The sequence below is a fragment of the Protopterus annectens genome, chromosome 1.part0, assembly GCF_019279795.1.
Source record: "Protopterus annectens isolate FY-2018-M chromosome 1.part0, PAN1.0, whole genome shotgun sequence".
Classification (NCBI taxonomy): domain Eukaryota; kingdom Metazoa; phylum Chordata; order Ceratodontiformes; family Protopteridae; genus Protopterus; species Protopterus annectens.
Genome location: NC_056725.1, coordinates 937190002 through 937217663, shown reverse-complemented (window position 1 = coordinate 937217663; position 27662 = coordinate 937190002). Strand labels below are relative to the sequence as shown.

At 41.4% G+C, this 27662-nt stretch overlaps 1 protein-coding gene across 17 annotated transcripts in view; it reads left to right on the top strand.

Annotated features, from left to right (window-relative positions):
• Nucleotides 1-27662, top strand: part of PTPRK (protein tyrosine phosphatase receptor type K) — a 3469591-nt gene that overhangs the window by 1337656 nt on the left and 2104273 nt on the right. For all 17 annotated transcript variants that reach the window (XM_044064217.1, XM_044064183.1, XM_044064208.1 and 14 more), the window contains exon 4: nt 5565-5646. In XM_044064217.1, the coding sequence (XP_043920152.1) occupies nt 5565-5646 (82 nt within the window). The remainder of the gene's footprint in view (nt 1-5564; nt 5647-27662) is intronic.

Here is a 27662-nt window from a genome sequence, read left to right as displayed (position 1 = left end):
AGTATGTGTCTCACTGCACAACATCTTGTAAGTTGTGCTGCATCCTGATCTAACTCCAGACTGTTCATCTCACATTTATCAGTCACTCTGTTCAGCACCTTCGTGCAGTGTGATAGGAGTTTGATACCTCTGTACTACCCACAGTAGTGAATGTCCCCTTTGTTCTTCAACACCGACACTAGTATGCTTATTCTTCAGTAATCTGGGATACGCCTTTCTCTCCACACTGTTATGAGTACCCTCAGGAGCCATTTCTCCCTTATCTCACCCAGCATCTTGATCATATTTGCTGTGACCTCATCTGAGCCTGCTGCTTTCCCTGACCTCGTTTCCCTTAGTGCTGTTCCTACTACTTTTGTATTAGGCTGCTTATTTTCGTTCATTGTAGGCAGCATCTGTAGTGGTACAGCCTCTGTGGGGTTTTCTTCATTCAGAAGCTACTGGAAGTACTCCTTTCATCTGCCTCTGATGTCCTGGGGACTAATGAACAGGTTGTTGCCACCATCCCTTATGAAAGGTCTCTAACAGTCTTCTTTATATTTCTGTCTTTGCCATGTAGTTTTTGTGCCATGTACTTGCTTTCCAAAAGCTGGTAGAGTGCCTCTGATGCCTTGTTCCTTGTTATTGCAAATTCTTCATTGTTAGCCAACAAGTATTTTTTCTAGCCTGGTCCGTCTTTTCCATTTCCCATTTTTTCTTGCACTCCTTTCTTTTGATGACTTCCTGGACTTCTATATTCCACCACCAGCTTTCCTTATCTATGTTATTTCAGTACGTGGAGCGGACGCATATGTGTTCGGTAGTCCTCACACATGCTGTTTTGAAGCACTGCCATTCTCCTTCGACTCCCAACTGTTTCCTCCTCTTGAGGTGCTAGAGCCCTGAATAATTCCTTGAACTGTTCTGCTTTCTTTCCAGTCAATTTCCAAGTCTTCCGCCTGGTTTCTGTTGACCTTAGAGCCTTCACTGTCTGTTTCTTGAAGCTGATAATGGCCACCAGTGGATTATGCTGTGGGGCGACTGTTTCACTGGGAGATGACTGCAGTCACTGATTTTACCTCAGTGCTCCTTCCTTACTAGGAGGAAGTCTGCCCGAGTTGCATGTTGACCAATGCTGTAAGCGATCTTTTGACCGTCTCTTTCTGAATCATGTGTTGGCTACTATCAAGTCATTTGCAGGCAGAAGTCTAGGATGGTCTCCTCTTGTTTATTTCTGTTGCCTCACCCATATGGACCCAGGCGATCCTTGTATCCTGTTCTGTCAGTCCCTGATATGTGCCCAAGTCGCCCATTATTAACACTAATTCATGTTGTCTCGGTTTATGTAGTAGGTTCTGCAGCTGCTGTCTTGAATGCACTCTTTTCCCCATTATCACAACCCTGCTGAGATTATGAATACTGCCCAGTTATTAGGCTAGAGTCAGATTGCCATTATTCTGTCAGTAATTCTGATGACATCCCTTACTGTTTTCCGAAGCCTTTCCCACACCACTTCTAGCCTGTCCTTCTCCTGAGTGGTAGACTCTGGATCCCAAGCTGAGTGGCTTTGCTGTACTGCTCTTTCATCTTGTCTGTTGGATACACAGGATATCTAGCCTCCTCCTTACTATCATGTCATCCACTTCCAAGCTCCTTCCTGTCAGTAAACCTACATTGAGTGTAGCAATTCATAGTTCATGTTTGGATGGTTGGTTCGTCGTCTAGCTTTTATTCAGCAGAGCTATCCCAGATAACCTAAGCTGGGCAACTGGACATCGGCTGGCCAGAAGCTTATTGACCCAGGACTGGTGGGCATTGACAGGGGCGCACTGGCCAATAGGGACACATACACGCCTCCTCTTAGCATAAGTCCCTGGCGAAGATTTGAGTAGACCAGGTCCTCAACCCACTTATCACTGGCAAAATACTCAACCCACTTATCACCGGCAAATACACATGCTCATTTGGAGATATTAGTCAACACCAAGTCACCTAGAGCCATATTTTAAACTGTGGAGTGAGTAGTCCTGCCATGGAGTGCAGTCTTATGGTCTGCGCTCTCTTATTATGAGGATACTGCACACCACAGTAGATGCCCAAATGGTTGGTCTGTACAGCTCTTTCTCCTAGAGGGCACCATGTAGAGTCTGTGTTGCTGCTCTGAGCTCTCTTCTTTGGTGTGTTTCAGGTAGTAGCACACAGCATGTTTTTCAGAGGTGGTAGGAATTCCACAGAGGCACAAGGAGAACATGTAAACTCCAAACAGGCATTGGCCAGAGGTCAGGATCAAACCTTATACCTTGTGCATAAGCAACAGCAAAGACCTTAACCATTATTCCAACTGGTTCCTCTTCTATATTCCTCTAATTAGTGATACATGTCTTAATTGCTTTGTAGTTTTCTCTAGTTGATGCTTCCATGGAGTTATTTTGTTTGTTCCCTTCATTTCCCTTATTGCCATATGTTTTTGTGATAGCTACATAGTAATGTATCCTCGTTACTTCTGTTGTATCACAAGAATTTCTCTTAATAGTCCTAATTACTGTGTTCATCTGTTTTACCAAACTTTGGGTCTTGTTTACTTTCTGTAATCTATTTCTTTCATCAATTTTAGTATGTCTGTACATCTGTATTAAATCAAGCAACTCATTAGATCATTTACTTCTAGACTAAAAACACCTTATTTGCTTTCTATTTCCTGCAAGCATTGTACAGAAAGTTCCAGAACATTTTCCTGTGGCATATCCTCTTAGGTACACTATGTTTCATCTGCTGTTCCTTCATATGGGAACTTATGGGCCTATCACTCCACAACATTGCCTGTGCCAGAGTTGCCACTATTTCCTGCTTCTCCCTTTGCTGTGCAACTTCAACTACATTTTTGTATTGGTCTCCTACAGAAGGCTCCAGAACTTCACTGTGTGGCAAATCTTCAGATGCCCCCCAGTCTACATGTTTCTCCTTAATCTAAGGAGTCTCTGTTCTGTCATACTGTGGACATTACCTGTGTTGGATTTCCTTCACTTCGCATGTAATCCATAACTTCAGTTTCTTTTTGTTCAACTTCTTCCTTACTAATCCTCTTTTTACCCCCCCCCCCCCCTTTGTTTTCTTATTTTTTGTTTTGGGAAATTTTCCATTTCTAGATGCCTTTGTTTTTCTCTTCAAGTATCTGTTGGCACTGCTTTTTTATATTGATTAGTTTTACTTTCTCCTTTGCATAAGTATTGCATCCTACCACATCTTTTTCTTTCCCATGTACATACGTCTTCAGATACCTCCCTCTACACTTGCTGTTCATTGGTCTGGGGACTCATTGTTCCATCATGCAGTGACATTACCTGTGTTTGATTTTCTATACTAAGTCCTTCACTTTGCTCATAATTCATGACTTCAGTTTGTTTGTTTAACTTCTACCTTTTTAATACTCTGTTGTACGTTTCCTCTCTGCTCTTACTTTTTTGTATTGTTAAACTTTCCATATCCTGATGCATTTTTCTGTATTTCTTTTCCAAACATATTTGGAGCTGCTTTTCGTATTGATTAGTTGGGCTTTTTCCTTTGTATAAATATTGAACCATAGCAGATCTCTCTTTCTTTCCCATGTCCATGTTTCTTTTTTATACCTTTTAAAAGTCTCTGTTTTTAGACATAGGAACAAGAAACATTTATTTAAAATAGTTTATTGCTTATTTTATGCAAAAGTAAATTGTTCTGAAGAAGTCATAAACATTGTAATAGGGTGAAAGTGCTAAACTATTTTAAATGTTTCTTGTTTCCACATCTAAAATTGCAGACTCTAGCTTATTGAAGAGGCTGTGTATGACCTTTTGGGGTTTATTGGTTTTCTTCGAGTCCACACATCACACTATTTGGTTTTCGCTACTTGCATAATGATAAATTTATATAATTTCATCCTCATCCTCCGTAGTCCACTCTGTTATCTTTAGGACTCTCTCTGGCATGCCAGTTTTTTGATTTTTGTGGACTGTTTCCTTCTACAGCAGAGGGGAGCATACTCCCCTTGTGCTTGGCCTATCCCCATTGTAGGCATGTTTGTGTCTTGAGGATTCTACATGCCATGTTTTCCAGTCATAGCACCATTGTGTACACCAAGACTAGGCATTTTTTTTATTCTTGGAACCTCTACACCTGTCTTTTTTTATTTTGTAACCTACCTGTCTTCATGGTATATGCTATATAAAAAAAAATAGCATATCAGTCATCTTGGTGGGATTTTGTGAAAACAGTGGTCACCAAGTGAAGGCACTTAAGACTTGAGAGTGAATTTAGTTTAGCAAAAAAGAACGAATAAATAGAAAACGCTCACTTTATTACAAAAACAAAGCTTTCGGGAAATATCCCTTCTTCAGTGTTCAGGTTAAAACTACCCTCCTTTTCTTGCTGATTTTATTATCTCTCAGATGACTACTGTATATGGTTTTCTTGTGTCTAAATATTGCTTTGAAAGCTTAAGTGTTACAAGTAAGGCTTTGCACCATTCATGCTTTTAAATGTGGTGCTGGAGAAAGCATTTGAGAATTCCATGGACCCCAGGAAAATCAAATCAGTACTTAAGTAAGTGTTCAGCTGTAAGGTCAGATAAAACTAAAACATATGATTCACTGAAGAAGGCACTGATGCTAGGATAGATTGAGGGCAAAAGAAGAACAGGTGACAAAAGCTATGGTGAATAGGCAACATTACTTGTATAATGAGCGTGAATGTTCAAGAACTTAAAGAAGCAGTTGTTGCTTCACTTTGTGGTACAGAATAGAGTTTGATTTTGTTTCTGTAAAGTTCCTATTTGGCTGACTTATGGATTCCCACACAGTATTCTGTTCTAGTTCTGAGGTGATTTTTAATTTGGCCTTTCCTCTGCCTACTGCTTGCCATCAGTAGTAGTACTTTAGTTACCCAGATGGCTCATTTGTTCCCCTTCAGCCACTAGTGTTGAGAGTCTGGTTGACTAGGGAAATAGTGTCATACTGTGGGCACTTTGCGTCTGTGTGCCTTGTTGTCTGCATTCCCTCACTTCGGTAAGAGGCATTCCTTCCCTGGGAAGTAAAAATGACAGGTTGCTCTGTCTCCACCGGGGAAACTGCACTGACTACTTTCTTCTCCGTGTATGTGCAGCTCTCTCCATCACCTAGGAGAGGCATATAGGCCATGCCCTTGGACTTCTCCCTCCCCCTGCCTGGCTTCTGCTATGTCAGAGCTGCTAACTGAACCTGGGGTTACAGTCAGGGCTTCATATCTCTGTGCCTTGGAACCAGCAAGATTCATTTGTATTTTTTAGCTCACCCTCTCTTTGTATCAGAATATTATTTTCTGTGATTTTTGTTTATCTGTATTATACAGATTGTTAGTATCAGTTATTGTGTGAATACTTAAGTGTTTATGTACTGTTAGTGTTGAAGATGTCAATTATTACATCACTTGTCACTGTACTGAACCATTGTTTCATTTTTTTTTTCTGTTCTCCACAAATTGAATAAATTCACTTCTAATGATAAAACCATCCTGTTTACATTTGTGTCCTTGGAGAAAGAACAATGGTAACACTTTTCCTTTCTTCTTGACAGGTAATATTTGAAGCTGAAGTGTCATCTAGGGAAAAAGGCTACATAGCTATTGATGATGTCCAAGTCCTCTGCTACCCGTGTGGTAAGTTGTCATTTAACCATACATGTGCAGTATTGCTCTTTTCCAGATTTGCATGCATGGATTTCTGGATATATATGTAGGCCACATGTCCCTGCAATTGTTTTCTGTTCTGCTGAGTCACTTTGGCCACTTGTGTTGAACAAGTAACTCTTTGGAGTTGTTTTTCTCTAGTGCTGCCATCTGCCATGTGTTAGAGAGTGCAAGTAGAACTGGCAGCTAACCCCTCCCGCCAAAAGAAATCTTTTCTTGTACTATTACTCCACTGTATTTGCATAAAACCCTGTGATCATTTGTTTATCTCCTTCTACAAGTCATCTGTTAGCTCCATTTACCTCCATACATTGTGCTCATTACTGACCACAGACTTGCCACTGAGGTCATACTTTTTAAACATCTATTAAGATCCTTTCAGTTGTGCGTTCTCTCTCTCTCTCTCTCTGGATCTCTGACCCATGTTCCTTTGCACCCATGTCACATTTTTTACTCTAACATGTTCACATATCTTAAATTTATATATAGATCACAGCTGCAGCAGTCATAACAGTACTTGGACTTTCATCACAGAAGGCATGGCATCTGTCTTGACTTCAAGAGCTTTGCACCTTTCCTCCAGTTAGACCATTGCCTGTTTTCCTTGGTACTTCAGCACAGTGTTTGTCATATAGTTCACTTTGACCATAGTAACTATGTAAATATCTGCCAAATCACCCTTCCCCTCGGGGCTGGGCAGACTCCCTTACCACCTGAACATCAGTGGTGTAAAAGGGATGTCCGCCAGTGCTGTCTTCAGTCTTTCCTTGCTGCAGTTCAGTCAAGATCAAATGCCTGTGTGTTCTGAAATTCTGTCATTTAGACTTTGCGTCCAGAGCTGACAGTCAAATACCCCAGTAAGTAACAGTTATCTGTTTTGTTTTGCTTTTTCTGAAGCTAAGTTGCTTGCTTCATATCTTTACCTTTTGGGTATCAGGGCTAGAAATCCAATATTGGGGGAAGATGAATAATTGCATTGTGTATACAAAGCAGGATCCCCAGAAAGACTTCCATAGCAAGTGTCTTTTTGTCTGGAACTTGAGCAGATTGTCACAAATTATCATCATTGTGCAGTGATTAGGCAGAAGACCATCATAAGACAAAATATACACCCTAACTAACAATGTCATGGGATTGGACAGATCTTCCAAAAAAAGGGAAACCTTTGGAGAAGTACTCTAAAGAGGAGTAGTACCAGGAGGTTGTCAACTGCTGGTAATGTCTGGCAAGGGCATTAGTCACGTGACTTTAGAGAAGGAGGCATTTCCTTCATGAGTATCTCCAAAAGAAGAGACTTAAAGCCTTGCCATATGCTGCCATAATATTGTCTAATGTTTATTACAAGTCTTGGGCTTTCCCTGTAGGAAAAGGAATATGTTTCCTAAGGAGTAGGAGGAATGGGATACTTCTGGCTCGACTTTAGGTTGCAGTATCTCAATCTGGTTTGGGAATTTTTGGGTTTCGTGAGGTAATTTCACATCTCATGCCCTTGCACCTCAGATATATGAAGCTTCTGGCATTATCATTTTAGAGGCCACCATGCCTTTGGACCAGGGCATGCCTGCAGAACTGAAGGCCTTCTTGAGGAAGTTTGCCTGGAAATCCCATTGTGGGTGCCCAAATTCATTGCACTGTTTATTGTATCCAAATGGTAGGACTGCAACCTTTCAGTATTGCAGTACAAACAGTAATAAGAAACAATGCATTGATAGTATAAGAGAAAAGTAGATGGTGTTTAATTTTTCTGATAATGTATTGCTTAAATTTTAATAATTTGAATATTTTTAAAATTCATACACTTTAAAATTGCCTTTTTATTAAAGGGAAGCTTCATCTCAAAACTGATTATCAAGTTGTTGGTTTAAAGTAACGCTTATCTAACAATCTGAACTTTGACCGTTTATCTCATATTTACTAGTTATAGTCTTATTACAAAGTTGTCACAATTTTAATTGGGTACTCATAATTTTAAGAAATTAATTTCATAGAAAAATAACCATCTGTGCATTGAATATTTTTAAAATTTGGTTCTTAGTTTACAGTAGCAATAGTTAAATATTTTATAGGAAATGACTACCAATCATTAGCGGACCAGAGTTCCACTGTGGCGACCCCTAACCAGGAAAAGCCGAAAGACACAACAACAACAATCAAAATATCGATAACAGTATTATCTTAATGAGTAACCAGTCAGAAGCATAGCTGGTTTTGTCAAGTGACCTGAGCCGGTACTATGAATCAGCCCCCCACCCCTCTCAGCTCTTCAAGTGAAGAGTGCAAAAAGAATAAATAAATTACTGTATTAAGCTGCTACATTGTAAGTGATTGCAATGGAACCCCCCCCCCCCCACTGCTCTTCCACTAATAAACAAAAAGACATTCCTTGTACTAACATACCCACCAGGTGGCCAGATGCATGACACACACACAACCCTGCCTCCTGCCCAGCCATTTGTGTTCCCGTTTCTTTGCCTTGGTCCCAACCCTCTTTCAACATATTTTATTAAAAAAAATGTATTCTTCTTTCAAATTGTAGCAAACTGTTAAAAATGTAGCAAACAGTGGTTATTGTTTATACCCTGCCTACATGGCACACTACAGTGCTTAAGTTTTAGTTTAAAAAAATGTTTTTATTTTACTTTTAAACTGTAGCAACCTGCTTGCTACAATTTAACAAGCAGTTGCTGTAGTTTAGACTATGCACAGAGTGCTATGGCACTCGGTGCTGACTGCAAATGCAATACTGGCAAAAAGCCAGTATTGCATTAAAGAGCGGTCGGAATCTACTGATTGCACCCCCACCCCCACCACACCCACCCCCACCCCACCCAACACTTTGCAGTTGGGGCAGATGTCCATCTCGAGTCATCCTAGCTACATTTCTGTAACAAATTTATGACATTCTGGAAGTATATTTGATGATAAATTTGGCCTTTTAACAGTGAATCTGTGTCTCTAAGAAGTTTAAGAGCATTCTTAAGCATGTGTACTCGGAAACTGTCAAGACCCATCATTTTTGGTGGTTATGTTTCCCCTGCTGTGACCTTGTCTGTTGGACAATCCTCTCTCCTTAAGGCCCATCAGGAGCCTTCTGTCTCATCTGCTTGGCAAACCTTGCACAGACCTGCATTCCTTTCAGTTATCCACTTGTTTTCTCCAATTCCACTGATGACCAGGGCCTATTATTTACCCTTCTAGGGTGGGTCCAGATCTTAACTTCTGCCTCTTCAAAAGTAGCGTACGTAAGTAAGTGAATAAGCTTTTCTCTGTGGGAATCTGCTCAGGGTCCTGACAGTTTTAAGGATAATCATACATTTTTGACAATGGAACAGTTCACGCAACTTCAGATTTTCTCAGTGTTTGTGAAGGTGTTTTTTTTTTTTTTTGAGAGTCACTTTCTTCCTATGCTGTTCTGTTAAGGAAAGAGTTCTTCCTCAGGATCTTAACTTTATTCTGGAAAAATTACAGCCCTCCTGAGAGAGACCATCTGTGGCAGAGTTAAAATTTCTGGAATAGAAAATTTTTAAGTAACTATAACTTTTGGCAGATAAGTCCCCTGAGCTCCAGGCAGTGTCTTTCAAACTTGCTTGCCTTATTTAAATTGTCACTTAAGACACAGGAGCTCATACGTTACTGAAAAAGAAAACGAACCATATTAACATTTGTTGTACACTTGCATTTATTTATTTAACATTTGTTTACTGGGAAAGTCCGACTTAGAACAAAGCCAATTTTCACCAGAGGCCCTGGGAGAAATGCTCCAGATGCATGTCTTCGAAATGTGGGAGGAAACCCACACGAATGCAGGGAGGACATGCAGACTCCACACAGAAGGCACCCCAGCCGAGAATCGAACCGGAAAAACTCTTGCTGTGAGGTGACAACACTACCGCTGTACCACTGCGCCTTCCTTAATTTGCATATATATATATATATATATATATATATATATATATATATATATATATTATACATTACATCTTTGTTTTCTTTCTTTTTAATGGTTGTTCTCTCCGACATTACATAAATTGTTCAGTTTCTTCCTTTACTTAAACCTCACTCTTCCTCCTCCTGAAATGTATTATGCATGCATTGTTCCCCAAAAGTCCATTTATTTCTACGTATTTTGCTCCTTCACTTTTCTAAAGATTCTACGTCTAGTTCTTTTATCTCCATTGCAATTTTCAGTACTTCAGTTACGGTTGGTTTAGACTTTGATTCTCATTGTCTAGTTTTTAACTTCTTTGGTAGCCAGTAATATTAAACTTGGTGATATCTTACTAGGCATAGTCAGTTTACATCCTGTGTCCCATTTCCATGGTTACAGCCATTTCTGACAGAGTGCTCTGTAGGGAATTTTTAAAATCTACCACGTCTTTAATCTGCTAAAAATGTGTTCTTAGAATGTCTTTCTTCCATTGCACCTCCATCATTTGCAATCTACCTGAGGAATAATTCTCAAATGTTTGCTTGTGTTTTAAAAAATATATATACAAACCCTGCCAAGCAAAATTTCAAAACCTTCTAGACATTGTTGTATACTTGGGAGTCGTACAGATATCCTTCTATTGTTTGTGCATAAAATGCCTATCCAGTTTCTCCTCCCAGTCTTTTCTAACCTTATCCAATTCTTTAGTTGTTGTGCACAGTTGTAGATGCTCTACTAATTTATCCCCTTTTTAACTTATTCCCCCCAATGGAGCTCTGGAAGTTTGCACCTTAATTTCCAGTGGGCGGAGTCTAAGCTTTTTGATTGAATCAAATGATGTTCTCGCATTTCAGATGTTTGTATCGCTAGAACCACAGGGGTTACTAAAGACGTGAAAATGGATAACTCTTCAGCACAAACTTTTTTATAATGGTAGTATTCTTTAGGTTCTAAGTTTAAATTGGATTTTATAAGTTATAGTAAACACAGTGTCTGTGAAATGTGCAATATTTTGTAAACAACTTTCAAAATCTCAGCAGCCACTCAGGTTACACACATACTTTTGTAGCAGCTTGTTCACCCAGATGAGAGCCTTCCTATGATGCTGAGCAGTTCTGTCTCTGCTACTTGGTTGTCACGGTATTTAGAAAAGCATGACATTTATGCCAGTGTAAATAAATGAACAGCAATGAATATCTCTTTGCTTTGCACCTAGACAGAGGTCAAGTACCAACACACTTGTTTGCCATTGTGTAAACTTTAAGATAAAATATATCAATACTTTGAAAGGAAATTTCTAACCTGCAGTCCAAAGGTCTTTTTGGCCTTATCCCACTCTGTTACCTTTCCCCCTCTAATTATTTGCGCTCGATATCTTGGTTCCTTTGTCTGTTTTCTCCAGTAAATGCTGGCCTCCTCATGCCTGTTTTCTGTATCTCGACTTGCAGGTGATACCTAGCAGCAAAAGTCTCCTTTCTCCCTTCCCGTGTTGGCTGAGTTATTCGAGTACTTCGTTGTAAATTAACACATTTGATGTTCTGTATGGTGGTGGCTGTTTGTCTTAAGGATCTGCATCCAAAATCCTACTCTTAAGTAGAGAAGTCACCTTGTTCAGGTGGCTATCTGGTTGTGTTGCTTTTTGTTATACAAAATGTAATAAAGATTTCCCTGGCAGGTGTAAAGGGCTTTCCACAAGAGCAATGGCTACCTCTGTGACCTTTTTCAAAAAAAATTCTTGAACTGATATTTTTGCTTCTGCAAAGTGGGCTTCTCTTTATACTTTCACAAGACACTGTACGTGGAATGTGATCTCAGGGTCCATGTTGGTCTTTCAGTGTGCTGTCTTAAAGGGACGTCTGTCTTGGCATTAACCACAAAGATGAGATTGAGGGGGGCACACTCCCATTGGTTGAAGTCAATGTTGTGAATCTTGCAAAATACAAATCTTAAGCGCTTAACCATAAAGATGGATTTTCTTCATCAGTGTCCTTCCACTTCAGCATACTTTTCCATCTTTTCTCATCACTGGTTGAAGGGGACATAGTGGGTGTGGAGAAAGGAGATACTGGCAGCCAGCTAGCTGGAATTTTGTAAATAATTATATGTCATTGGTGAATATCGAAATTATTTATATAAGATGCTTATGTTACAAATGTATTAGAATTGTATGTCATGTATATCAAACTGCTTGTACAGATGTGTGTGTTGAAAAGGTATTTGTAGAGTGCTGTGTTTAAAATGTAACCACAGTGTGCGCTACTGGAAGAGAACAGAAATGAACATGCACTATTGTAACTCTTTAAATGTATATATTTTAACAGTGGAAACTGGAATACAGGAGGTTAATTTCAGTCCAGCAAACTTCAGAAAAATAACTGAAATTACTTTATGGCTAGGCCATAAAAGATGGTATCTTTCTGTTTTCAATACAGCAAGAGACGCAATGTGTGTAATAGGAAACTTTCTATATTGTCTTTAGGGTGAATTAATTACTAGTTTTGAAATCATGAAGCAATGCAATTGTTTTATAACTTCTAGCATCTACCAGAGATCTGAGGAGAAGCCCATGTGTGTACATTTTTATAGGTAGATGCTAAATGCTACCAGCTGCCTTCATTGTTTGTTTTGCCTGGGAACTAGGGTCAGATGAAAATAAGTGATGTCATTCTGCAAGCTGTCCCAGCAATAATATTTTAGGTACTATTTTTTGGTAAGCCTCTTAGTGAGACAAAACATTCTGCATTCTGTCTTGGACCTGACAAGAACTAGAGGATCCATTCACCACATCTGCCTTGCTCTGTTAGTAAGGTCTCATGTTATAGTATAATTCTCTTAGATTCAGTCAGGAATATAGCAGAGCTTAGTTTAGATATTTGTTTCTTTATTTCAGACTGTCCTGCAATGTTTTAAGTATTTCCTGTGTTTTTGAACTCTGATGTCACTGTGAATATATATATTTAGTATTGCCTTGTCCTTTTATTATTTTTTATTAAATATATTTAAACCTTTAATTGTGGCAGAGCTGTGTAGAGATATTTAAGTTTTGAGAGTACTTGCATATTTATTTGGTGACATTGTGCGGGTCACTCCTAATAGCCTTGTTCTTGGTCAAACTACTATTTGTATTAATATTACAAAGAAAGATTGAGCATCCTTTAAGGGCCTTAAGGTAGCTTGATGAAGGGTTCTGGTGGCAGTGAAAACTACCTTACAGTCTGGGCAAAGGGGAGCATAGCTAATAAACCTGTGCCAGCCTTTCTCAGGTGTGTGTGTGTCTGTGTGTGTCAGCTACTTGGGCAGGGACCAGGGTTGCCAGATGTCCCTATTTGAACGGGACTGTCCCAGGATCAGTAGCCCGATCCTGAGTCCACACTGCCGGTTAAAATCCCAGCGAAACAGCCTCTGCTTTGTTTTTTTTGATTGGCCCATATGCCGGTATACGAGCCAATCAAAAAATCGCAAAACAGATTTACTTCTGTTTAATGCAGAACTGCCTGATGTTCAGCATTGAACAGAAGAGGGTCCGCTGTGCAATTTTTTGATTGGCTCATATACCGGCATACGAGGCAGTCAAAATCGCCAAACCCAGAGCTACTTGTGTTTAATGCAGAACTGCCTGATGTGTTCTGTATTAAAGCCCTTTTTTTGGGTGGGGGGTCTTCACTTGATGTGAAGGACCTTTTTTGTCCATACTTGCCCCTTAACAAATCTGGCATCCCTGGCAGGGACAAGAAGCACTAGTTGGACAGACAGAATGCTGGAGGACTTGGCTTGGAACCCTGGCTAAGGACTCAACTCTATAGATGTGCCAGTGGGGAGTCTTATTGGGGATCTGGAGAAAGAGGGAGAAGCCAGCCCCGGACTGACTGGTTTCTGTGTGCTCTTAAGGGAAATTGCACTTGATACAGAGAGCTGCATCTGGAAATACTGTGTGTGTGTGTACCTGTTATCCTCCCAGTGAACGTCCCCCACTTTTGCCAGTGGTGAAAAATGAGGCTTTTTGATTACTGGTCCAGTGGTAGGTTGTCACCGTGGGATTTTCAGGGGAATTTTTGGAAATCTGTTTAAAGTGATTAGTGGTTGTTGGGAGATGTGTACTGTAGATATACTTGTTTTATTAGCTTGCTGTTTGATTGAAGCCTATATCTGGAGATAAACAGGGAGTTGCAGAAGAATATCGGCGCTGGGAGAAGAGTTGAGCCAGGAGAAGTCTGAAGGTTTCAAGCTGACTAGTACATATAGCAGCTAGTCTTAGAGGTTAAAGTAGATGGACATAGATCATGAAGATCTGTCATTTTACCAAGCACAGGGGCAAAGGTTTTCATAATGGTTAAGGTCTTCATCTCATAGATACAAGGTGCAGGGTTTGATTTTCACTTCTGGTTATTGGATAGGCTTGTAATAGTCTGCAGACCAATGTCCTAGCACGTATCTGTGAAACTATGAAGTCCATCATCTTTGTTTGTGTATTTTACCATATTAATTTGTATGAAAGAGTAAGCCTATCTGTAGCAGACCATGTCCTTCCTTCCTTCCCTCACCTCTGCCTTGGTTTTTCTCTCTTTTTTTTATTATTTTGATATGTGTTCTCATGTTATACCTCAGGTCCTGTGAGGCTTGGCACCAGGCTGCATTATGAGATATGGTGAGGGTGTTTGGTAGCCTGGGAAGTTTGTGATAAGTAATTCTAATGCCTGCTTGCCTTTTTGCTGCTGTCATTGTGCAGATCCATAATTACAGTAATTACATACCTTTAGCATGCACTAACATGAAGGCATCAAGTAAGGGGAATGTGTACTGGTTCATAGGTTTGATTGTCAAGCTTGGGGTATGCTAACCTTCAAGAGTGATATAACCCCATGTTGGTATCTTTCTTCTACTTCCTATACACACATCATATCATATATATATCAAGATTTCTTTGAGTCTCCACAAAATTTTGCTGGATGGCTCCCCTATCTACACTTAATTGGCCTACTCATGTCATCCATAGGGAAGAAGCCAGGCATCCCAAGTCTAGGCGTGAGTCCTGCAGCCCATTTATTTCTGTCTGGATGGCCTAATCGGCTCATCCATTCCATATTAGTGAGAGTCATAGGAGGTTACTAGGCTAATGGCCCTGGGGCCCTTAGAAGCCTAGCCAAGAATTTATCCCCAAAAAGAAACTTCAGTCAACACCTGTTGCCCCTGTCAATGAGGGACATGGGTGGAATCCCTGGGACAAATGTGTGTTTTCCCATCCACTCATCAAGTTTGCGCTTGGAGGGTCAGCAAGGTACTCTGTTTGACGTGTATGGGAAGTCTGTTCCAAAGACGGGGCAGCCTCTGGAAGACAAACCTGTCTCTCCAGCAGGTTTTGCTGATGTCACATATTAGATTTAGGCCTTTTGAGCGGGTAATGCGCAAGGAGTTAAACTTACAGATATGGAGCATCTCTAGTAGGGCAGGGTCTGAGATTGCCTTGTAGGTGAGACACAGATCACCTCTGAGCAATCTGTATGATACTGAGTAGAGTGATAGTGATTTTAGCCTCTCTGCATAGGACAGGTTTTGGAGGCCATGGATTCTCTTTGTGAGGTATTTCTGTGACCTTTCCAGTTGTTGCAGATGTTTGGAGAGGTACATACCAAATAGGACATTATAATCAATTATTGGTGTAATAAGGGAGGAATATAGAGAGGTAATAACCTCCTTTTTTGCTGGATGCAATCCCTTTACTTATGAGATGAACCAAGTATAAGGATTTCCGACCACTGCTGCTATGTGATGGTCAAATGCGAGATTATCAACCTGAGTACCCAGGTCTCTCACCACAAGTTGTGTGCTTAGGGGTTTGCCGTCGATGTGGTAATCAGTAGGGGCCATGTTTTTGCTGAGTGGTATAATAACATTTTTTTTTTGCATTTAGCTTGAGGCCATGACTTTGGCACCAGTCATTAGTTGCTGTGAGACCCTCTTGCAGTATGTTAACATCATTTGGGGAGTCAAAGACCGCATCTAACACAGTCCCCTGCAAAAGTGGTCACCCACAGGCTTTTTGTCTTTGCCTGGACCTCTGAGAAGTAGATGCCAAACATTAAGGGTCCCAGGACAGATCCCTGGGGAACCCACTAGTGACAGGTCTGCTATCGGAGGTGGAGGTGCCTATTTTGACCTTGATGGGTCATGTCATTGAGCCAGTTGGCCACCCACCTGATGAGATAAGGATTTAAACCAAGTTGTGTTAGCTTCCCGATGATGCCTGAGTGGGGGTTTGTGTCAAAGGCCTTGGCCAAGTCAAGGTAAGCTGTATAAACTGACTTTCCTTCTTGCAGGGCTTTGGTGTCTCAAAGATGTCATCCAAGTTCATCAGGCAAGATCTGCCCTTGACGAATCCGAACTGGGTGGGGTGAAGTGCTTGGAGATTGCCTATTGTCCTTGTTTATGAGGTCCATAATAATACACTCCATGGCTTTACAGATCAGACTTGTCAAGCTAATGGGGTGATAGTTTCCAGGGTCAGTAGTGGCACCACCTTTGTTCATATGGTAAAAGGTGGTCCTACTGTATAGCTTGCACATCCCCTGTGAAGCTCCCACTTCCCTCCAGGCAGCTTAATCTGCATCACTGCATGCTGCCTGCCATGGAAAGTATGCCTCTGCACTCTGACTTTCCTGACTCGTGTAAGTGTACCTTGGCAGCATGATCCACAGGCCTAAACTGTGCAGGTGCTACACCTAGTGGTCCTTCTTGAGTGTTACATAAGCAATGGACCATAGCCTCTTCCCTCCCTCCAAGATGGGTTAGCTATCAGTGTTCATGCATTTCCGTCCTCCTGCCCAGCTCTTCTAATGTTAGAGCTGCTAATTGAACTCAGGTTGTCTGAGCTGTAGGGCTATCATTGTTCCATACCACAAAGCTGGGGACATATGAAGATTATTTTGTGGAAGAATTTAATGGCTGATGACTTCAGATTGTAAGGAGAACTTTGTTCCATAATCTTTCAGAGTTACTATTTATTTTTAGTAGTTGGATCCCTGATGTGGTGTTGATCCTCCTCACCCTCATTGAGTTCCAGGTATAGACTTTGAAATTGCACTGGATGTGATATGGCCTTATAAAACAATCAGATGTCTCTCCTGCTAAACGGTGTATGATAGTAGTAATTAAGCCTTTTTGAATAGTTCATATTTTCCAGCTCTGTTTGTTCCTGCTAAGGAGAGGCTGTATATTTACACATTTTCAGTAGCTTGTTTAAAGGTTACAAACCACAGCATTGTGTTAGCAGTGGGCTAGATGAGCTGGTTCTGTGAGTAGCAGATGGAGCTTGCTGGAGTGGCTAAGCATACTTTTTACAGTTTGGTGGTTTACAGAGTTATGTTTTGTAAACTTTGATAGAGATGTGCATCATTGTCCACAGACTTTGATAGCAGTATAATTTTTTTATGATGTGACCACAATTTGTCCTGTTGCCCATTTTCCATTCTTTTGTGTGAGATTAGTACAAAAAGTAGCAAGTCTAGTGTAGAGCCCTGTGGGAAATAACTGGTACACCTCTTTGGATAGACTGGCAACAACCCCCAATGCTTGCCTTTCGTCTGTTTGACTGGTGTTTTAATCATTGACTTGCATATGGATTGACACTAAGTGCCTTTAATTTGACAGTTATTCCCTTTGGTGGAACAGTGTCAGAAGCCTTAGTGATGCGAGGTGAGTGTCATGAGCTGATAGCTCTACACATCTGGAATGACTACCACAATATTTAGCTACCCCCCTCTTTTAACAAGCCTATAGTGTTTCATATGCAGCAGCTATAGCTTCTGTTTGCCATTTTGCATAGCTTCAAAATGACCGTCTCCAAAATTTTGCATAAAATGCTGGTCAGGCTGATGAACCTGAAATTGTGCGAGTCTGATTCATCCTCACTCATCAGTTTGTGAATTGGTGCTGCTTGAGCCTATTACCTTAGATCAGGGATTCGTCCACATACTAACATTTTGATTGTATGTTTATTTACTTTTTTAAGTTTATTTGCAATGGTAATGAAGTAATTTCACAAGGCATATTCCATGCACTGTCCATGGTCACGAACAGTTGTGAAAAAAGTGTAGGTTAACCATTGCCCAGTATGTATAAAGGCAGGCTACATAGCACTATAGAAGGCATTTTTGCATATTATTATGAAGTATAACAAATTAAACTAATTTGTACATTACTAAATGTAGTGCTGTACATAGATTAGACATTAGTGATAGTATACACACTGTTTGCAGTAGTTTCCTATTCAGTCAGTTGAAAAATACTACTTTAGAAGCACATGCGTTTGCCGGCTAGAGAGATCAGGATTACATGAAAATGATCACATAATTTAAGTTTGGTAGAAACGGGAACAGTCTACTCTAATGGGATGGGTGGTTGCGATTTTAAAAAATCGGTGCATGATAACATGATTAACAGATGCTTGTTTATTTATTTTTTATTTATTTATTTTATATTCCCTTCCGACAGGACTGAGCCCAGTGCCTCCTGTACATGTATGCAGTCTGTTAATATGTTTCACAGTAGTGAGAGCCATGATTCCCTGGGCTAGAAGAGACCCCTGTGAGCTCCTTCTTCAGAATCCTAGTGACCTCACATAAGTTCATAGGTGTTTACTAGGCTAATGACCACAAGGGCCTTTTTAAGCCTAGCCATGTATCTCAAATCTTGACAAGTTCTGCTACCCTTGATAAGTGTAAGCAAGAGATTGGGAGGTGAAATATTTACAAGCCGTGTCCTGGAAGATGAACCATTTACAGACTGCCTATGTCCATTAGAGACGTAGATACCAAACCATTGTCCAAGTTACACTTGCAGAGTTCTTCCTTAACCCAGTTCTTCATGTGGATGGAGAGCCTGTTCCACAGAAGAGGTGCCACTCCAGTAGGTCCTGTTTATATCATAAGGAAGGTTTAAGTCTTTTGAGTGGCTAATTCTGGTGCTGTTTGTTTTGCGGATATGCAGGAGGTCCATCAGAGTGGGGTCCGACAGTGCCTTGTATGCCAGGCTTGTATGACACAGACTATAGGGATAGGGCCTTGAGGCGGTCTGCATAGCATAGGATATGTTATTAATGCCTGCAGTTCTTGTAGTGAGGAACCTCTGTGGATTTTCCAGTTGTTGGATATGCCTGGTTAGGTACACATCAAGGGGGTAATGTACTCAATGATAGGCCTGATGCATGCCTAATACAGTGGATCAATGACTTCCTTGGACCTAGATACCATACCTTTGCTTATAAGTTGCGCAACATAGAAGTATTTCCTCACTACTGTAAATATGTGATGGTGAAAGGTTAGAATTACTGTCAGTGTGTGTCCCGAAGTACAGTGGATGTAAAAAGTGTACACACCCCTGTTAAAATGCCAGGATTTTGTGATAAAAAAATGAGACTGCAATAAATCATTTCAAAACTTTTTCTACCTTTAATGTGACCTATAACCTGAACAATTAAATTGAAAAACAAACAAATCTGTTAGGGGAAAAAATCTAAAAAATAAAAAACGTACAATAAGCTGGGTGCATAAGTGTGCACACATTTAAACTAATACTTTGTTGAAGCACCTTTTGCTTTAATTACAACATTCAGTCTTCTTGGGTACACACCTGCCATCAATTAGAGACTCTGATTAACCCCAAATAAAGTTCAGCTGTCCTAGTAGGATTTTCTTGACATTTACTCAGTTGCCTGCTACAGCAAAAGCCATGGTTCACAGAGAACTTACAAAACATCAAAGCGATCTCATTGTTGAATAGTATCAGTCAGGAGAAGGGTACAAAAACATTTCCACAGCATTGGATATACCATGGAACACAGTCATCAGAAAGTGGAGAATATATGGGGCAACAGTGACGTTGCAAAGAACTGGACATCCCTCAAAAATTGATGAAAAGACAAGACAAAAACTGATCAGGGAGGCTGCCAGGAGACCTACAGCAGCACTGCAGGAGCTGCCATAATTTCTGCCATGTACTGGTTGTGTACTACATGTGAAAACAATCTCCCATATTCTCCGTATGTCTGGGCTATGGGGTAGGGTTGCAAGACGGAAGCCTTTTCTTACACAGCAAAACATTGAGGCCCAGCTAAAATTTGCAAAACAGTACATCAAGTCTCCCAAAAGCAAGTGGGAAAATGTGTTATGGTCTGTTAAGACCAAGGTTGAACTTTTTGGCCACAATTCCAAAAGGTATGTTTGGCACAAGAACAACACTTCCCATCACCAAAAGAACACAATCCCCACAATGAAGATGGTGGTGGCAGTATCATGCTTTGGGGTTGCTTTTCCTCATCTGGAACTGGGGCTTTAGTCAAGGTGGTGAGAATTATGAACAGTTCCAAATACCAGTCACTTTTGGCCCAAAACCTTCAGGCGTCTGCTAGAAAGCTGAAAATGAAGAGGAATTTCATCTTTTAACATGACAGTGACCCCAAGCATGCATCCAAATCAACAAAAGAATGGCTTCACCAGAAGAAAATGAAAGTCTATGGATGGCCCAGTCAGAGCCCAGACCTAAATCCAATAGAAAATCTGTGGGTTACCTAAAGAGGGCTGTGCATAAGAGATGCCCTCACAATCTGACAGATTTGGAGCGCTTTTGCAAGAAAGAGTGGGCAAATATTACCAAGTCAAGGTGTGCCATGCTAATAGACTCCTACCCAAGAAGACCGAATGCTGTAGTTAAATCAAAAGGTGCTTCAACCAAATATTAGTTTAAAGGTGTGCACACTTATGCAACCAGCTTATTGTACGTTTTTTATTTTTTTTCCCCTAACAGATGTTTGTTTTTAACAGGGGTGTGTACATTTTTTATATCCACTGTACCTGACTAGTGGATCAACTCTTAGGGGTGTATTGTCAATATGATAGTTACCAGGGGTGGATGACTTCCCAAAGGATACTATTATGCATTTCTTGGCATTTGGTTTTAGACCATGGTTCTGGCACCAGTTGTTTCTGTGTCAGCCCTTCCTGGAGAAAAATTGTGTCAGTGGACGATTCAATGACCGCTCCTATTTCATATTTATCTGCAAATTTGGTTTGGCAGAGGCCATTGACATTGACCCTTGACTTCATGATTAGAGTCCCGGGGGGTAGGAATCAGGCACGCTTTACTGATCCTGTGAGGTGGGGAGGCTTACCTTTATTTTCCTTTCCTGGTGGAGCACTTATCACTTGCAGTGGTGCTTTCAAGCTCTGCTATCCTCTGAGCAGAACAGTGGCTCCTCATGCTGAATACCCCTCTGCTTACTGTGCAACTTGCACTGCATACCATAAGCTTGCTAGGCTTTTGAAGTCCATGAGGCGGAACACCTAGGTCTTTCCACTGGGTGTCATCAATGTGATGAGCCAGAATCGCCTTCTTGTCCCAGGTTAGTTGACCTGGCAACCACCTCACTTCAGTCATCTTCCACCAGCTCCTGCAGGCATCTGTAAAACTGTCTAAACTCTAGTTACCTAGGATGTAGTGAGGGCTCCATCCCTTTACTCCACAGAGCTGGATAGTTTGATTTTCATTGATCCTGCATAGAAAACTACTAGGCATGTTGCTTGATACCACAAACATCTTTCTCTTTAGTTTTAGAAATGGCAGCAGTTATGTTAGTAGTTTAAGGGATGTTTATCCTTGTCTCTGTCGTATTCAGTCATGTTTATGTCTTATTGTGAAGCTTGTAGAAAAAAAAAATTCTGCACATCTAACCTACTACCCAACACCCTTGGAGTACCACAAGGGACCCTGCTGTTTTCCATCTTCATTAACGACCTGTATACTGTCATCCCAAAAGTCAGCTGTATCCAATACGCTGATGACTTCACCCTGATCTGCTCCGCCACATCTCCAACAGACTTATGGTCTGCTACCCAGTCCACCTTTAACACTATAGAAAACTGGCTTTCTGAACATCGTTTGATACTAAATCCCCAAAAAACTGAAATGCTGTTATTCTCACCAACACAAAGGTCTCCTGCTTTTACCTTTACCATAAATGCAAATGATGGCACAATAATCTCTCCTGATTCTCTACAAAATTACTAGGTGTCATTATATATAACAATCTAAAATTCGACCTACATGTAAAACAATTGATCAAAACTATCAATAAAAAACTAGGGTCTCTCTACAGACCAAAAGCCTTCCTAACCCTTCCAGCTAAAATTGCCATAGCTTGCTCTCACCGTCTCTCAATACTTCTGTACGCATCCCCTATAATATAAACAAGACTGTGCTTAAACTCTCAACCTGCAATAACCACTTTTCCAGGTTTGCCACTGGGCTGCCTTTTAGGACACATCATTGCATCAATCTTAACCAGCTTGGGTGGCTTGAACTACCCAGTCTAATTCAGTATAACCAACTGATCATGGCTTATAAAATCCTTTGTAATCCACTTAAAAATCTTTTCACCCCCCCTATCACAATCCGTGACTGCTTAGGTCCTCTAACAATTCAGACAAGCAAAAATGAATGCAGCTGGTGACTCTGTCTTTGCAAACTCTGTAGGCAGATCCTGGAACTCACTCCCAGCTGACATTACTTTACTATAATCCTAGGTCAATTTAAAACTGGACTCAAAACAACATCTGGCACTAAACTGACTATTTCACTGTGTTAAGCCTGGCTAACTCTCTTCTAGATTGTGTAAAATCTGTTAATCAGCTACTGTTCAATTTATCCCTGGCTTTCACCAGGGTTTAACTCTAACCTGTGGAACATGTTTATTACTGTTTGCTTATGTACTCTTTGTCAAAATTATATTTGTGACATGTTTTTAATGTTTTTGTTTACCTTGGAACTTTTCTCCCTAGGCCTCCGCTGAAAATGGACATGCATCCAGTCGGGCTATCCCTGTCAACAAATATAAAATAAAAATAAACAAGCATTTGCTATGCTCTACTGCTGGGGGGATCAGTTCATATTTTGTTGATAATTATTATATTCTCAGTTTTTCCTTTTCTTTTGTATGTGGTAAAGTATGCCTTATTATTGGGTTTATCATTTGAGACCAAGCTGAGTTCATAGTTAGATCTGTAAGATGTAATAAATGTAAGTAATGTAACGTTTTTTATTAGTTTTTGATTAGGAGGCAGCCGACGTCATTTTCTTCAGTCTTTCTTGCTGCATGGTGCCTGAAGCAGAAGCAGTTCGCAAGTGCTGGTCGGCCAGCTCCTGAGATTTTCGAACAGAATTTCAGCCAAAGTCTTCTATAAAGCTAAGTACCCCATTGGGGAAACTTTTCTTGCCTCAGACCGATGTCAGACAAAGTTAATAATTGTATTTCTTGTGGGAAGCAAATACCTGATAAGGATTTTCATTCTTACTGTATTCCTTGCCTAGGCCCAGACCACGACGTTTCTGGTTGTCGGTTTTGCGCTAGGTTCAATAAACGCACTATTAAGCATCGGGCTGATACCGCCCGACATTATTTTGGCAGAAAATTCAACTACATCACGTCGTCGGAACCTCCGACAACTGCTATGTTTAAAAAACGCAAGAATAAGGACAGGCAGCCTAGGCCTAGACCAGATTCCGAGGTCTCGGTTAGGCCTGCCACCAGATCTCCGGTATTCAGTGAGGTGCCTACGCAGCCCCTGACTACCGCAGATTTAGAAAACAATGACTACCTCTCAGTCAGGAACTACTGGGCCTCTGGAGTCGGTTACTCCTCAGATCGCGGACGCCAGCACTGGCGACTATCATGGACAGGCCACAAATCATAGGCCAGCCTGTGGACAGGCCTTCGGTGTCAGAAGGCGTCTTTAAACCAATGACTCTCTCTGTTAAGTCATACACAAAGCTACCAAAGCTTAAGAAACCGGGTCCACAGACTCCCACTCAGGCCCCTATCCCTAAAAAACAGATGCTCAAAATGGCGGAGGACCTCATTACCCTTATCAGAGGTTCTCAGCCCCCTCCTGACAAAAGGCCTAGACTGGAGGGGGATTTACCTCCCTCTGACCAGGAATCCATTTCCTCTGCAGATTCTGAGGAACAGGATTACCCCTTTCCTCTCTATGAAGACTCAGATGCTGAGGAGTCTATTCCCTCTGTTTCCCCACCTGAAGACTTTTATTTTGGGGAAACCCTGCACACCATGAGAGAGCATTTCCATTGGGAAGGACAAGATTACTCTAACTCCAAGAAAAGACTCTGTGAGTTTCTTCTTCTACCTCAGCATAGACCCCTAGCTATCCCTCCTGTTTTAGATATTCTGGATGATGTCTACACTGAATCTGGTCTAAATCCGGATTCCTTACCTCTTGCTCCGCCTAAACCAGACAGATACTATCGAGTCCCTGACTCTCACAAGTTTTTATATAAAAGCCCTGCTGCAGACCTAGAAACAATTTCCCAGGGTCCCAAAGGAGTGAAGGCCTCTACTGCTAAGAATCCACTACCTGCGGAAAGAGATTCCAGAGCATTAGAAAGATGGGGGGGAAAAGTATATACCTCTGCAACTTTGGCCATGAGGGCATTAAACTGCCAATTCCACATGATTAAATACCAGCAGTACTTGCTTACTCAGTTAAAACAGAAAATGATCCCTCAAACAGATCAATTAGATTTCAAGGGGATACAAGATTTATTGCATGCAGTAGAACAAGTGGGAAAGCATTCCTTACAGTGTGGCTTTGATTCTTTGGAGGCCTCATGTAGAGCAGTGGTCACAGGGTCTGTAATACGTAGACATGCTTGGCTAAAAGAGCAAACCTTACCAGAACATGTCAAGGCAAAGTTACTGGATGCTCCACTGCAAAAGAATGCATTATTTGGTGTCAAAGCAGAGGAAGTTTTAAAGAAAATGGAAGAAAAGGCAAAATCAATGCAAACCGTTAAAGATTTTTTACAGGTACAACCTCCTCGCTTCAGCAGAAACTGGCCATCAAAAAACTGGTCCTTTCCTGCTTCAGACAGATCCCAAAGGGGCAGGTACAGACGCCCTAGGGGCAGAGGCCAGGCACAAGCTACCTACAGGCCAAGACAATGGCAAACAACAACTCAAAGAGGAGGCGACAATGGATCTCAACCCCTCAGAAAACAAACTCATTGACTTTCCTCTTCGCCTGCCAAGTAAAATTGCACAGGCAGCACCTCTAGGAGGAAAACTGGCTCTTTTTCCACAAAATTGGCACATCATCACAAAGGACAAATGGGTCCGGGATATTATTACTAGAGGCTACAGATTTCATTTTCACACCTTACCACGGATGAGAGGCATGCCAAATCTGCCAACAAATCAATGGGCAGAGGCACAAAAACAAATTTCAGCTCTCATGAACATGAAAGCAATTCAAAAGGTACCTGCAAAAGAGCAAGGTCAAGGATTCTACTCAAGACTGTTTCTATTACCAAGAAAGGACAAAGCCCGGAGACCCATCTTAGACCTTTCAATTCTAAACACATACCTGGATATACCCAAATTCAAAATGCTCACACTACAGCTTCTTCCTATGCTGGGCAAGGAGTCTTGGCTGGTAACGTTGGACCTCCAAGAGGCATAACTGCATGTCCCTATCAGACAAGATTGCAGAGGATACCTCAGATTTTTGGCAGGCTCAACGCATTATCAATTCTCTGCATTGCCCTTTGGCTTATCTACTGCGCCTAGAGTATTCACGAAATGCCTGGCATCAGTAATTGCCTTCTGCAGACAATGAGGAATACAAATTTACCCATGTTTGGATGATTGCCTGATCCAAGCAGACAGCAAGGACATCCTACTACAGCATCTGGCATTTGTTACAAAGTTGCAAAGTTGCCTAGGGTACACAGTAAACAAAAAGAAGTCAAAACTAATACCCTCACAAGAAATAATTTTCCTGGGTGCCAGCTTGAATACAACGGCCCAGATGGCTTACCTCACGCCAGACAAGCAGATACAACTGGCTCAGTACTTCAAAAAGATGGCAACTTATACCCAGCTCACTGCAAGGAAATTCCTGCAGGCACTGGGGTACATGGCATCCTGCATTTAACTAATAGCATATGCAAGGCTACATATGAGAAAACTACAATGGTACCTAAAAAGTGTATGGTCCCAACACAGACACAGCCTCGAAGCAAGTATAACTCTCATTCCCTGCCTTCAGAAAGAGTTTCTATGGTGGGCTCAAGCATGCCAAGAAAACAAGGGTCTTCCTTTTGTTTTACCTTCAGCAAGCCAAACCTTGACAACAGATTCATCCGACTACGCCTGGGGTGCACACATGGCAGGACAATGCGTACAGGGCAAATGGACCGCAAACCAAAGGCAACTACACATCAATCAAAAGGAGATGCTAGCTGTAGAAAATGCACTAACAGCCTTCAAGGACCTCTTGTATCCAGGACAGCTTCTAATAAGGATGCACAACACCACAGTTATGTGGTACATAAACAAGCAAGGAGCAACGCACTCCTACCCACTATGCAGACAGGCTGTGGCCTTGTGGAACACAGCATTAACTTACCAAGTACAACTGCAAGCACAATTTCTGCCAGGAAAGGAAAACATTCTGGCAGACGAATTAAGCAGAAATTTGACAGACCGTCATGAGTGGAGACTACATCCACAAGTATTCTTAATGATGATTCAAAGATGGGGACCACCAGACATAGATCTGTTTGCCTCACCCAGCAATTGCCAGCTACAAAAATTTTGCACAAGGACTTATCCCCAGGCCTGGAAAGTGGATGCCCTATCATTCAGTTGGGCAACATTGTCAGTCTACGCCTTTCCACCTCTGCCTCTACTGACCAAAGTATTACTGAAAGTCAGATCAGAGAGACCACAGATGATCCTCATTGCTCCGGACTGGCCACGTCAGCACTGGTACCCACTACTACGAAACCTGACTCGCAGCCCTCCTTGGATCTTGCCTCAATTCCCTCTGCTGTTAACCCAACAAAACTCTCAGATCCTTCACAGTCAAATAAGGATCTTAAATCTAGCTGCATGGAAAATACCTTAAATTATCAAACAACACTTCTCTCAAAGGATGTCCAGAATGTCATTTTGGAAGCCAGGAGGCCCAGCACCAAAAAAACTTACTCAGACAAATGGAAAAGATTTTGTGTATGGAACCAGGCCAGAAGCCTAAATCCTACCATCCCAAATATTCCTAACATTCTCCTATATTTAACAGAGCTGCTACACAAAGGCCTTTCTTTTTCATCTATAAAGATCCATGCTTCAGCCATTTCAGCTCAATATGATGTGGTTCCTCCCATCTTCTCTCATCCTTTGTTAAGGCAGTTTCTCAGAGGGGCAAAAAATATAAGACCCCCCAGAAAACCTCCAACTCCTACTTGGGACCTAAATTTTGTGCTGGAAAAGTTGAGACTTCCTCCTTTCGAACCAGCCTTCTCAGCAGAGCTTCAATACTTGTCATGGAAAACAGCCCTGCTGCTGGCTATCACCTCAGCACGCAGGGTCTCAGAACTGCAAGCACTCATGGCAGTGGAACCTTTCCTCATTTTCCATCAGGACAGAGTATCTTTATGCACCAACCCTTCCTTCATGCCAAAGGTAGTATCCAGTGTGGCTCTCAATCAGACCATACACTTGCCCACCTTCTATCCAAACCCACAGAATAAAGGAGAAAGACTCCTTCACTCTTTGGACATTCACAGACAGTTACGTTACTATTTGGAAAAGACTAAGGCCTTCAGAAAATCTGATCAACTCTTTGTATCCTATGCACCAGGTTCAGAAGGAAAGGCTATTTCAAAACAGACCATCTCCAAATGGATAGCACATTTGTATCCGCTTTTGCTATTCACACCATGGGAAAGCAGTGCCTATTAATATTAGGTCTCGCTCTACCAGGGCTACAGCAACCTCAGCAGCCTTCCTCCGAGAAGTCCCAACAAAGGACATTCTGGAGGCAGCTACCTGGAGTTCAGTGCATACCTTCACCAAGCATTATCATCTTCATCTATACTCAAAAACCAGAGCTGGGTTTGCCACTGCAGTTCTACAGGGCATCTTAGCTGCTCATAACCCAGTTTAGCTCCTACCACCCAGTCATAGCTTTGGGATTCTACCCAAGTGTGATGA